Source organism: Prosopis cineraria, unplaced genomic scaffold (genome assembly GCF_029017545.1).
Source record: "Prosopis cineraria cultivar Desert tree isolate PC_DT_omini unplaced genomic scaffold, ASM2901754v1 PC13, whole genome shotgun sequence".
Lineage (NCBI taxonomy): Eukaryota > Viridiplantae > Streptophyta > Magnoliopsida > Fabales > Fabaceae > Prosopis > Prosopis cineraria.
The window spans coordinates 34043510-34057116 of record NW_026555344.1 but is presented as its reverse complement, the minus strand read 5'-3'; the positions used below and the strand labels follow the sequence as shown (position 1 = coordinate 34057116).

Here is a 13607-nt window from a genome sequence, read left to right as displayed (position 1 = left end):
TTTTGGGGGGGGGGGGGGCGCGTAAATTACTCCTTATATTCAGATTCTTTTCTGTTCTTTTTTTTTTTTCAGAATGATGTGGAGTCTTAATAAAAAATTTGTATATTAATTTTAAAATAGAAAATATACACTACTATTTAAAACGAAACACAGCAACCAAATGTCTGCAGTTATGGATTTACGATTAATATATATAGATTAATATTATATTATATAGAAGTAGAATGGCTATTCACTTAATTACTGAATGATCCATTTTTTTCCTTTTTTTTAATAATTAATTTTATTTAGTATAAGGGGTTGCTGCTAGTTATTTTAAAATAGTAGCTTATTTAAGAAGAAGAAGAAGAAAAAAAGAAAAGAAGAAATAATTTGTGATTCTATAAAATTACTTTTAAAAAGACAAATTATATGAATAGTCACAATTTATCAAGTCGGTTTATGGTTTAATATAACAATGGCTTTTAATACATAAGGTCATACCAAAACAATTGGAAGAATTGAGGCCAACTGTTTAAAATTAAAAAATAAGTAATTTTTAGGTAATTTAAAGATTTTATAAAAAAAATTATTTTGTAGAGATTTTATAAAAAGTAAATATTATTTTATATTTGGTTATAATAATATAAAAGTGATTATTAGTTAGTTATTTTTAAATTTTAAGATATCTTTCTTGATTTTTATTTTATAAAATTAATTTACTATTATATTATTTTAAAATTTTATAATATTTTTGTATATCTTGTCTCTTTAAAATACTCTCTTTCATCGATTCCATTATATTATTTTCAAAAGCTACTTAAAGTAGCTTCTTAAAATAATCAAAAATATAATATTTTTTTTGAATTCTGATTATTTTTAAAATTTTAAACAAACATAATAAAAGCTCATAAAATAGATTTTAAAAAAAAAATAAGTAATTTTTTTTATGAAATAAACTAAAAAAAAAGGTTCAATTTGTGATTATATAAAATCACTTGAAGAGCTCTTTTGTTAATATTATTTTGTTTTATTGTACAACCAATTAATCTTTTCTTGCTTCTTCCGTAAAAATGCGTTAATTGATGTTATTGTTTTAAACGTACGCTCATTTTGTTTTTAAAAATTTCAATGTCTATTTTTTATTGTTTAAATAATGACATTTCTTTTTATTAATTTACATGGTTGCCAGTTCGATGTTTTATTATTCATGTCAACTTATTTTAACTTATATCCTCTTCATTCATCAAATAACAAGAACAAAATAATTAAAGTAAATTTAAAAAATTAAATTGGTAAAAATTTAACTCGAGAAATTAAATTAATAACTGAGACAAATTTAAATGAATAAAAAATGTATTAGCTCATATATATATATATATATATATATATATTTTTTTTTTGTTTATTGAGTTACCGATACATTTCAAATACTCATGTCGATAATTCGTTGTCTGGGGAAGATTCCTGTCATCTGAACTCAAGATCTTAATAATTGAAGTGGAATATAAAGAATTTTCTCGGAGGATTAGGATCTTTCTGTAAAGTCTAATTTACTATTCTTGATTATATTCTGGGCGCCTGAGTTTAAGTTAATGGCATCTTTGTTGCTTTATAATCTTTCAATGATCTCAGTTTTCGTCACGTAAGAGAAACTACTATATATTTTATTGTTTTTTTATAAATAAAAACACAAATTTTAAGAAACATTTATTATACTTTTTTTAAAATTACCCCTCATACATTAAATTAGAAAAAAAAAACATTTATTACAAAAACATTTTAATCCAAACTCTTCAATTTCAGACAAAATTATTAAAATTAACTAACTTTCTTAAATAGCACACGTTAATTATTTTTCTTACATAGTCAGCATCCAAAAGCTCATCTCAATCTCAAGCTACAATTTGACAGGCGACAATACACCCAACATAAGCTCAAGCTTCTAAGGACAGTGCAAATAAATTCTTGTGGATTCTCATCATGCAGGTTCATGCATGATACATCTCTGCTTCATCGAAGTGAGGAGGCCATTAGAGATTAACACGTGTCAAACCAACATAACTCGGGTGAAAAAACTCCATAGCTCCACCAAGTAATCCATAATACAATCGTTGCAGAAAAGATTTACCAACAAGTTCCAAAATTGTCAAGCCAATAAAGATGACAACAAAGAAAAATAAAAACTTGATTGGTACCCACAATCAATCACTCATCCTCTTGGCTACGCAACCTGGCTGTTCTGTTGGTAACAACAACATCCAACTGCGCAGCCCGCTCAACGATCTCCTTTCGCTTCCGGGTTGATACATTGTGTGCTATCTCAGCACAGTAAGTCCTGAAACTTCATCATGTCAATAAATACAGAAAAATGCCAGCGAAGAAGAAAGCGGAAATCAAAATGCACATCAAAGGCAGTTAGTAACCTGTTGTGCATCATCAGAAGTTCCAGCTCCTTGACATTGTTCACAACAAATTTCTTGAATCCATTAGGGAGATAGTGACGGGTCTTCTTGTCTGAACCATAACCGATATTTGGCATCAAGGCACATCCTTTGAACTTTCTCCTTACACGGGAATCGATACCCTTGGGCCTTCTCCAGTTGGGCTGCACACCACAATAAAAGTAATATAGGCTAATTAATAACAACCCAAAGAGCCAGTGAAGATGAAAAGGTAGTCATAATAGCTACAAAAGGTCTCAATGTGAGACCACGATAGGGCAACGTACAAGCATCAAGCACATTACTTTCTACTAAACATGCTTCAGCTCTATGCCAAGAGGTTACCAAAACGGGGAGAAATACACAAATTCTACTTTATATATACATATATGTCCAGCTGCCTGAACTGCTTTTGATTGACTTGATTCAACTTTCCTGGCAAGCAAACTACAGAGTACTGCAATGACTCAATAGGAACTAATGATTCTAATTTGCACACGGCTCACACTTGACATGGTCATGGCAACCTTGGTTGCTTGTTTATAACAAAAGTAGAACAGATTTTACAGCAAGATGTTGCCTACATTGAAATTTAAGGAAGAAACTGTAAATAGAATCATATGATGCCATCATCAACTGCCACAATGGGGAACCAGATGACAATTGATATCAGAAAGAATAAGATAAAGATAATTTCAATATTTTGTTCTAATTACTCCAATTTATCTTTTATTTGTCAATCCACTCTTGATGCAATCTTTTCCATGAAATAACTATGCTTACTAATTATAACAACGCAGGAAACTACTTCAGTTCAGAGATGACTGGTTTCAGCTTTCATTTGGTTATATTCATTGAGATGTTTATTTATGAACTTTGACATAGTGATGACAAGCGATAAGTAAAAAAGTATCAAGTGCATCATAACGAAACCATAATATTTTTCTTTCTTGGTTCATGAAGTCGCATTTTTAAAAGAAATCCATAAGAGCATGATCATCCCTGACGAACAAAGATGTAAAACTAAATGAACCGCAGAACCAGTCTCAACATTACAACGTTATATTATGATTACGTAGGTGGACAGAAAAGCTTGATGAGAAAATTTATTCAAAAACAATTTTTAATTCAAATTATATATATAGTTGAAATACATATAACGTATATATTATACTCTAAAATATTTCCATATTCCCATTCCCAACAATTTTGAGACTGTTAACACCCATACTTGAAGATAAATTAAGTATAGTACACAAGAAGATCATTCTAAATAGACTAACTCACAAGGAACTCGCAAAAAACACATACCTTAACACAAATTTTCCTGTCGCTCTGGGGCCTCTTGAACTTTTTGACACGCTTCTTCACTATTTTCTTGCTTAGCAACGGAACCGCCATTTTGTCTCACACAGATCTTAAAAAAAAACATAAATTTTCTTCATCCCCCAATATATTCAACATGAAATAAGAAAAGAAAATGAAAAATGCCAGCAGTTATCTCAATACAGACATCCTGAAACTATCTATTGCTATTGGGCATAAAATTCATCTTCAAATAAACTGAAATTTTGAGGAACTTGGACTCGTGCAAAAGAAAAAGAATAAAGGGAAAAAACAACCGAAAAGCTAGAACATTGCTAGTCAGTGACAATTGAATAAAACAATTTACATAAACCTGCACTCAATTACTCCAAATCACATTGACCTCTTGCCTAGTTTAACATTGCAGTAAAAGATAAATATATATCAGTAGCGCAACCACAAATGCAAACAAGCTGCATTTCAACATCCCGTATTACATTTAACCATTTCAAAGCAATTTTAATTTTCAAGGTTGCATAAACTCCAATTATCATGTCTTGAAACGCTTTAAAGATAGATAGATAGAATCGTTGACAAAAAAGGTTGTAGTGGGAACCCTAATAGGCCAACCGAAAACAAAACAAAAACCAAACAAAAATCAACGTGAAGGTTCAAGGAAATGATTGAGAAGTACGTTTCAAACCTGCTTGCAGAGTAGCTCGGTGATCTGAACCAAGGAACGAGAGGAACCCAAGATAACCAGGGTAGCAGAGAGCTAGGGTTTTAAAAAGTTACAAACACGAACGGGTTAAGATCAGTTGTTGTGAAGTGGTCATCATTTTTTAACCCTTTTTTTTCTTTTTCTTTTTTTTACTTCCTGTTTTTTATGAAGGGAAAAAAAAACACATGGTTTAGGCCTCTCTTCTTTTTTTTGGGCCTCTACCTAAACTTGGATTATTTCCTTCACGATTTGGGTTCATAATCTCATCTCCTTTATTTTTAACGATAATCAAAAATGTTCGCAACACTTTGCCCCAAAAAAAAAAAAAATGGTTAGCGACACAAACTATAATAATACATAAATTATTTAATTTCTGAACATTACTAATTTTTTATTGTCCCGGGAATTCGAATTCCAACTGGTTTGAATTAGCTTGTTTATTTTTAAAGATCAAACACATCAAGCCGGTTCTAAAATTTCAAGTTCTTGAGATGACTTAAAAACCTGAATTATTTATTTTTTTAATTTTTTTCGAAACATTAATATATTTAATTTTAAAAAAAATCAAATAATAACGAGCAATAAATCAAATTCATTTTTTAATACAAAAATCAAATTCAAATTTACTTCATTAATCATCTTTCACATTGTCTCTATCCTAAAATAAAATAAATAAAATTATTTAAAAATATAAAAACATAAATAAAAAGGAATTATTTGGGTGAGTTTGAATAAGCCCAGATTATTTGAAATCACTTCTCTTAAAAAATTTGATTCTAAAATTTTATTGAGCTTATTCGGACTAACTTGTAAAGCCTAATTCAAGTTCTCAGCTCTAATGTTTAGTTTAGTCATTTGAACATAAAAGATGTAATTTATTTTTTAAAGAATCTTGATACAGTATATAACTTATCATCTGAAATAAAAATAAGTCTATAACTTTGACATGAATATCATCTAAACGTAAGAATTCTTCCTCTTTAATAATAAAGTCTATAGCTTTAACTTTAAGTCTTTAATAAAAATTCTATTACAAAATAGTTTCTAATTTTTGACCCAATTGCTCTTGTAACAAGAAAAGTTGATAGAGGATAAAGCTTGCACTTTTAAACAAAAATCTAAGATAAGTCATATTATTATATAGCATGTTGTTATATAGATTTTAAATTATAAATTTTTGGCCAGCATTTTAAATTATACATAGAGATAGAAATTATGTCAACTTCTAACAAGAGAATATATACTACGTTATAGCTTAATAACATTAAAACCCATGCAAGTGGAAGTCGCATTATCAATTCCGTTTATAACTCTAGGCTTTTAGTATATGTCCCTTAAATTAAAAAAAAGGAGGTAATAAGTACTATTGATTTGGTAGATTAGGAAAAAAAAATTGCATGTAAATATTTTTACTTAAAAAGTCAAATAAATTAGGTTCTAGGGATTCACAAATGTCAGTGTATGTCTTCAAATTTAAAAAACACTTATAGAGATACTTATAAATTATCAACTAACATAATCTTTACATTAACAAGGAGATTTAAACCTACAAATTTGTGGATTATGACTAAATTTTTATTAATTAAACTAACTTTTGTTGTTAAAAACAAAACAAACAAACAAGAAGGAGAAGAAGAAGAAATTTTTTTAAAAGGCAGTGTGATGGTTACAAAGGGATCGGGCTTTGTCTCTACCGTGGGCTTTTTGTTGGATGTTTTTGGTTTTTGATTCATCCTCCTGTTGTGTGACCAAAAGAAGTAATGTTTTTCACTTCATTCATTGACGGTGACAAATAAAATTACATGTAAAAAATTCTTTCCATCGTTATTTACTTTAGAGTTTAGAAGAATAATTTTTTTAGCTAATATTTTCTATTAGCAGATTTCATGCTAATAAAATCAATGCATTTTAACCCTAGTTTATAAACACTTGAAATTAAAGCAGCTTAGATGCACCACAAGTATAATTCCAGCCTTAAAGGTCAAATCTAGTTGAAAAATTAAAGCATATCATAATGCTTAGATGCGCTATAAAACATAATCATAGCTTTGCTTTCAGTATCCTAAAAGAAATAAATCTCTATGCAGTATGATATGACAAGTTTAACACCAAATCATGCATCTTAATGTCAAAACCTAACAACATGATCACTTAAACAAGAAAGAGAATAATATTTAACTCCACTACAAAACAATTAAATATAACTTCTTCTATCTCAAATTATAAGATACTTTTATAAAAAATTTGTCATTTCAAAATATATGACATTTTAAAAAAATTAAGGTTTTATTAAATAAAATTATTTTTTAATATTACCCTTTATCTTTCTCTATTTAATACTAATTAAATATAGATTTAAGGTTACTAAATAAAAGATATTTTTAAAAATTTATATTTTTATTTTTTAAAAAATAAGATTGTTAATTATATTTAATAAGATTTATTAATATATAAGTAGGAAGAAAAGAGTATAAAGTTTACTAATAGCTATTTTAATTGTGAATTTATTATGTTTAGTTACATTGATCTAGCAATATTTAATTATATTGTGGCGAATTACAATGTAATCTTTCCGAAACCAAAAAGTCAACCCTCATACCAAATCTTCTCAAGACTGGTAAAAAAAGTGGAGCCAAATCCTCTCCTTAAATATTAAATGCCTGTGGCGTATTATTGACGAGCGTCCGCATTCGCTGCACCGGCGTCCTGACCCTAACCCTGGCCCTCAATTTTAATTTTATTATTTATTTAAATTAATTTTTAAATAATTTTAATATTATTTTTATTAAAATAAAAAGTATAAAAAATAGTGATATTAAATTTGAACAATTTAAAGTACATTTAAATGATTAATTTATAAAATTTAAAAATTTTTTAATATTAAATTAGATCATCTAAATTATATTTGAACTATCCAAAGCCTACATGAACAGTCTAATTGTAAAATTATAAAATTTTTTAATATTAAATTTGATTGCTAGATTAAATCTGTAATGATTAAATTGGTTATGAACATATTTATTAAAAATTTAAAATTTTTAACATTTTTTTATTAATAAATATAATATTAAAAATATTTAAAAATTAATTTAAATGACGGCAGTGATCAATTTAGACTGAAATGGAGGGTCAGAATTGCTGACCTGATGAGCACACTGCAAATCGTAATGAGGATCATGAATCATGCTTGATCATGGGGCAAACTTAACTACTTTGGTTTCTCAAAATCACATGCCCAGTATTATTTTAATCCCTGTATGAAACCAATTTAATTAGGAGACATCTGCTTTTCCAGACCCACAAGAAATTAAAAAGAAATGTTCCTCTAATTTGGATTTAATTGGAACCGGGTTTCGGTGGTTATCATGATGCTCATTGCTCTGCTCAATAGGGTAATGAAATCTAAAATGTCTAGATATAAAGGATAATTTTTTTATTTTTACTTAAACAAAAATTATAAAATTTTAATAAATCTATTTTTTCTTCAATATAGATAATATATATTAATCTAGATAGTTTAATTTAATATTAAAAGTTCTAAAATTTTTATAAGTTAACTATATAATTCAAATTTAAAATTTTTAACTCGCAACTTTCTTGCCAAACAAATGTTTTTTGAAGTTTCAGCATGGTGATTAACTTTATTTTTAATAATATATTTACCAAAATAAAAATTTTTAAAAATTTTAATATTAAATAAAGACTATCTAGAATACATCTAGATAGTGTTCGAATAGTCAATTTATAAAAAATTTAAACAAGTTTAATTGGACCATCTAAATTATATATATATTATCCAATTGATGGTAAAATAAATTTATTAATTTTTTATAATTTTTATTTTAATAAAAATAAAAAATAAAAAGTTATAAATTTAAATGATTCACATTTCATTACCCTGATAAATACCAGGGTTATAGTGCTCATCAGGGTGATAAGTATTACTACTTCCAATTTGATTAGCGTCTACATCATTCTCAAGCACGTAAAAGGAAAGAGGGAAAAAAAAAAAAAATACAGTGTTAAAGCCACTGATCATAAGTGTGAAAGTTGAATGAAATATTAGATTATGTTTCAACTGGCTATATAAATTCCCTTTCATTCTAGTATACTCTCTCCATTTAAAAGTGTAAAATATTTTTTAATAAGTTAAATGTTTAAAAATGTAAAATATTTTTAGTTTTTGAGGTGTAATCATTGTCTTTTTTAAAAAGTGTCCCTATTGATAATAATTTTATATTTATTATAAAATATTTAATATGAATAAATATGAAAAGATAGTGTTAGTTGAAAAGTAAGTAATTACTTTATTAAATGATAAAATTCAACAACAACAACAACAACAACAACAAGCCTTTATCCCACTAGGTGGGGTCGGCTACATGGATTGCAAGACGCCATTGTGCTCTATCATTTATTAAGCTTTTAGAAATATTATTAATTAAGAGATCACGTTCAACAACTTCCAAGAGTGTTCTCTTAGGCCTTCCTCTACCTCTCTTAATCGGACTCAAAGTTATATGTTCCACTCTTCTCACTGGTGCCTCCCTTGGTCTTCTTTGTACATGCCCAAACCATCTCAACCGATTTTCTACCATTTTTTCCTCAATAGGTGCCACCCTCACTTTTTCACGTATGTGCTCATTTCGAATTTTATCTTTACGTGTATGTCCGCACATCCATCGTAACATTCTCATCTCTGCTACTCCAACTTTATGCTCTTGCTGTCCCGTTAGAGCCCAACATTCACTACTATATAACATTGCCGGTCTGATAGCAGTACGATAAAACTTTCCTTTAAGTTTATTAGGCACCTTACGGTCACAAATAACTCCTTTAGCTTTTCTCCAATTAAACCACCCAGCTTGAATTCTATGTGAAATATCTCCACTGATTTCGCCATCATTTTGGATAATGGCTCCCAAATATCTAAACTTTTCCACTTGAGGTATAATTTGATCTCCCAATTTCACTTCCAAATTATTTTCGAATAGTCCTTTATCAAATTTACAATATAAATATTCCGTCTTACTTCTACTCAGACGAAAACCTTTCGACTCCAATGTCCTCCTCCATAACTCAAGTTTGCAATTAACCTCTTCTCTTGTCTCTGCTATAAGAACTATATCATCCGCGAAGAGCATACATTTCGGGATTTCCTCTTGAATATGTTCCGTCAAAACATTTAAAATCAAGTTGAACAAATAAGGACTCAGAGATGATCCCTGATGTAGCCCAATCTTTATAGGAAAATCCTTTGTTTGACCACTAGGCGTTCTTATACTAGTTTTTACCCCCTCATACATATCTTGTATGGCTTTAATATAAGCAATCCGTACTCCCTTTTTTTCCAACGCTTTCCAAAGCACTTCTCTTGGTATACGGTCATAAGCTTTTTCCAAATCAATAAAAACCATGTGTAGATCTTTATTTTTACAACGATACTTTTCCATTAATCCCCTTAGTAGATAAATCGCCTCTGTAGTTGATCTACCTGGCATAAAACCAAATTGATTCTCAGAAATACTTGTCTCCAATCTCAACCTGTGCTCAATTACTTTCTCCCACAATTTCATTGTGTGGCTCATGAGTTTAATCCCTCTATAGTTAGTACAATTCTGAATATCTCCTTTATTTTTATAAATAGGAATTAATGTACTTCTCCTCCACTCATCAGGCATTTTCTTGGACCGTAAAATCACATTAAATAACTTAGTTAACCATCTCACCCCTTCTTCACCTAAACATTTCCACGCTTCGATAGATATACAATCAGGTCCGTTAGCTCTACCATTTGCCATTTTCTTAAGAGCTTCCTTTACCTCCTTATCTGTAACTAAAATTCTTCCCTCTTCATCCTTAATACACCTTACCTGTTCTAGATCTCTTGATTTTCTTTCCCTACTCTTGGCAATCTTATAAATATTTTGCTCTCCTTCCTTCGTCTCAAGGTTCTTATAAAATTCTTCAAAAGCTTTAGAACGAGCTTCACCCACAGCTCTCTTAGTTTCCTTCTTAGCCATACGGTACCTCTCCCAATTTTCCTCATTGTTACACAAATGTATGGCTTTAAAACAGTTCTTCTTATACTTGATTTTGTCCTGTACACTATTATTCCACCACCAAGACTCCTTATCTCTCGGACCAGGACCTTTCGATTCTCCCAAAACTACTTTTGCAACCTCCCGTATCTTTTTAGCCATATCCTCCCATATGATGTTAGCACTTCCCTGAGAATCCCAAATTCCTTTATCCAAAAGATTTCGCTTGAAAATATCTTGCTTCTCACCTTTTAATTGCCACCACCTAATCCTTGGTGTTACTACTTGTCGACGTTTTTGGATTTTACTCATAATACACACATCAAGGACTAGGACCCTATGTTGTGTCGTTACAGCATCTCCAGGGATCACCTTACAATTTTTACAAAGTTTTCTATCTGTGTTCCTAACCAAAAGAAAATCAATCTGCGACCTTGAGGCTCCACTTTTGTAGGTGATGAGATGCTCATCTCTCTTCTTGAAACAAGTGTTGGCAATCTTAAAATCATACGCCAATGAGAAATCAAGAAGAGTTTGCCCTTCATTGTTTAGCTCTCCAAAACCAAAACCACCATGCACCCTCGCATACTGACCAGCTTCCCTCCCGACATGCCCATTAAAGTCTCCTCCAATAAAAATCTTTTCACTCTGTGGTATGTGTCGAATCAACCCCTCCAGATCCTCCCAAAATAATTCCTTAAGACTGGCTTCTATCCCGACTTGCGGCGCATAAGCGCTAACAATATTAACAGTCTCACGTCCAATTATCATTTTTAAAGAAATAATTCTGTCTCCAATTCTGCTAACTTCTACAACGTTCTTCTTCCACTCCTTATCTATAATGATGCCTACTCCATTGCGTGCACTTACTTTTCCTGTATACCAAAGTTTGAAACCTTGAATATCCTTAGCTTCTTCTCCACGCCATTTTGTTTCTTGCAAGCAAAGGATATTGATTTTCCTTTGAATCATAACCCCTACAACCTCTACAGATTTACAATTTAATGTCCCAACATTCCAAGTACCAAATCTAATTTTGCTCTTATGGACTAACTTCTTTAGCCGCGTGCGTCCAGAATGACGCGGTAGCCCTTGCTCATTTAACACTACATCCGGGCGCCGATGCAGCGGCTCTAACTCACTTATCACTGTACTCGAGCCATGCAGCGCGTTACTTACGGGCAACGACCTAGCATTAACATTATAACGTCTATTGTCCATGTTCATGATAGATTCAACAAATTTTTACATTGGCTGTTGATGGCCTAACACAACCCTCCTCCTTTACCCGGGCTTGGGACCGGCTATAAACATAGGCGGAGTTAATGATAAAATTCAATTAAAAATATTTTATATTTTTTAATAAAGAGAATATATAATAGGAGTTTATTATAATTTGTTCATGCATTATATAAACACGCAATTACACATAAAGTGATTGACTGATTGTTGCCTTCTAAAAGTAATAAAGTTGATATTGTGATTGTTATTATTATTATCATCATCATCACTAATAAACGATGGGATGGACAATGTAGTTGTTGATGTTTTAATAATTTAAAACTTGTTTTTTTTTTTGTAGTAACGTACAGTTAGGATGAAGGTGACACCGCGTCAACAGCCCCCAACTGCTTTTTGAAAGAGCACTAACTTAATGTTTTATTAAAAAAAAAAAATTCCACATGGAGTTCTATTACAAATATAATGTCAATTCAAATCCAATCACGAGCCTAAATCTTTCATTTTGCTTTGCATTTGCACCTAACTGATTTATATCGCTGTGAAGAATTATTGATCATGGTAGTTTGTCTCTGATCTGTTGTAAAAAGGAGCTTTACAACTGTCTCTTGTTGAAACATCGTTTAGCCCGACCTTTGATAACTTACATCAGTTTAGTGCTGTTTTGTTCAATGTTTCGTAGTATAAACCTTATTTTCTTTCCCCTTTTCCGTTTATAGTTCTTCTGACTTATGTTTTGTAAGTTGTTTTCACTTTCATTAATTGATATTTTTATGAAAAAACAGAATTCTACAAGTGGACAATGATAGCTCCAGAGTTTCATGTATGGGGGACAAAATTTCCAATTACATAAAATATAGGGATTAGAGACAATTTTATAATTTTTTTACAAAGAAAAATTTAAACTAAATACAAGAAAAGTAAAAAGTATGGGACACAAGTACACCACTCATGCCCCCCTGATCCATCTATGCAGCTACTGGATATTGTTATTAGCTTCTTTGGTTCTACATTGAAACTTGAAAAGAATAGGCTATTGAGGAAATAGTTTGGAAACATGGAATTTTTAAGGGCTGTTTGATTTCTGTTTCTATTTTTTTTAAAAAATATTTTATAATATAATTTTTAAAATTATTTTTTAAAACAAAACAAAATAAAAATTCATTTGATTATATTAATTTAAAAATAGTTTTGGAATTAAAAAAATAGACAGATAGTAATAGTTATAAGCACTTAATTGTAGTAATTTTTGATAGAAATTAATCAATTTAACTGTAATTTTTAATAATTAAATATAATATATTTTAAAAATAAGAAAAATAAAAAAAACTTGAGATTGTTTCTATTTTTTGTTTTAAAAAGAAAAAAAATTAGATTAATTAAATAAAAAACACTTATCTAAACAATTTTTTTTTTTTTTCATAAACAAAAAATAAACAGGCTCTTAGTCTTTGAAATTTATCTCAATTATTAATTTAATTTTCATTATTAAAAATGAGGTACCAACATTAAAATAAGTCAAAATGAATAACGGAATATCGAGTTGGCTAATATCTAAATAGATAAAAAGAAACCTATATATTTATTCAGGTAAGTAAGAAAAAAGAAAAGAGACTCCCAGTACATAATTCATCATTAATACACTTTTCCAAAATTTGACCTGATTTTTCGGTGCAGGACCATGAAATTTCACAAAGCAATCAAATCATGTTAAAACCTATAAGCGTTGTGCATCCTAAGGTGGATAATCGAATATCATAACATAGTAGTTGTTGCTAGATGCTCAGTGAACATGAGGGTCAGCATATTATTATTTTTTTTTAAGAAAAAACATGATCAAATAAAATTGTCCAATGTTTCATGACAAAATTTTTTGTT

General features: G+C 29.6%; 1 protein-coding gene across 2 annotated transcripts; it reads right to left on the bottom strand.

Annotated features, from left to right (window-relative positions):
• Positions 1–2027: 2027 nt before the first annotated feature.
• LOC129291493 (60S ribosomal protein L32-1-like) lies at positions 2028–4566 on the bottom strand. Of its 2 annotated transcripts, none has more exons than XM_054928868.1 (4): positions 4432–4566; positions 3735–3840; positions 2406–2587; positions 2028–2317 (listed from the first exon to the last, which is right to left on the bottom strand). In XM_054928868.1, exons 2-4 carry the CDS (start codon positions 3822–3824, stop codon positions 2188–2190), a joined length of 402 nt encoding a protein of 133 aa, XP_054784843.1. In that variant the 5' UTR covers positions 3825–3840; positions 4432–4566; the 3' UTR covers positions 2028–2187. The 2 variants fall into 2 exon arrangements, with proteins under 2 accessions (XP_054784843.1, XP_054784842.1); XM_054928867.1 differs by having other exon boundaries at positions 4423–4543.
• Between the last annotated feature and the right edge of the window lie 9041 nt (positions 4567–13607).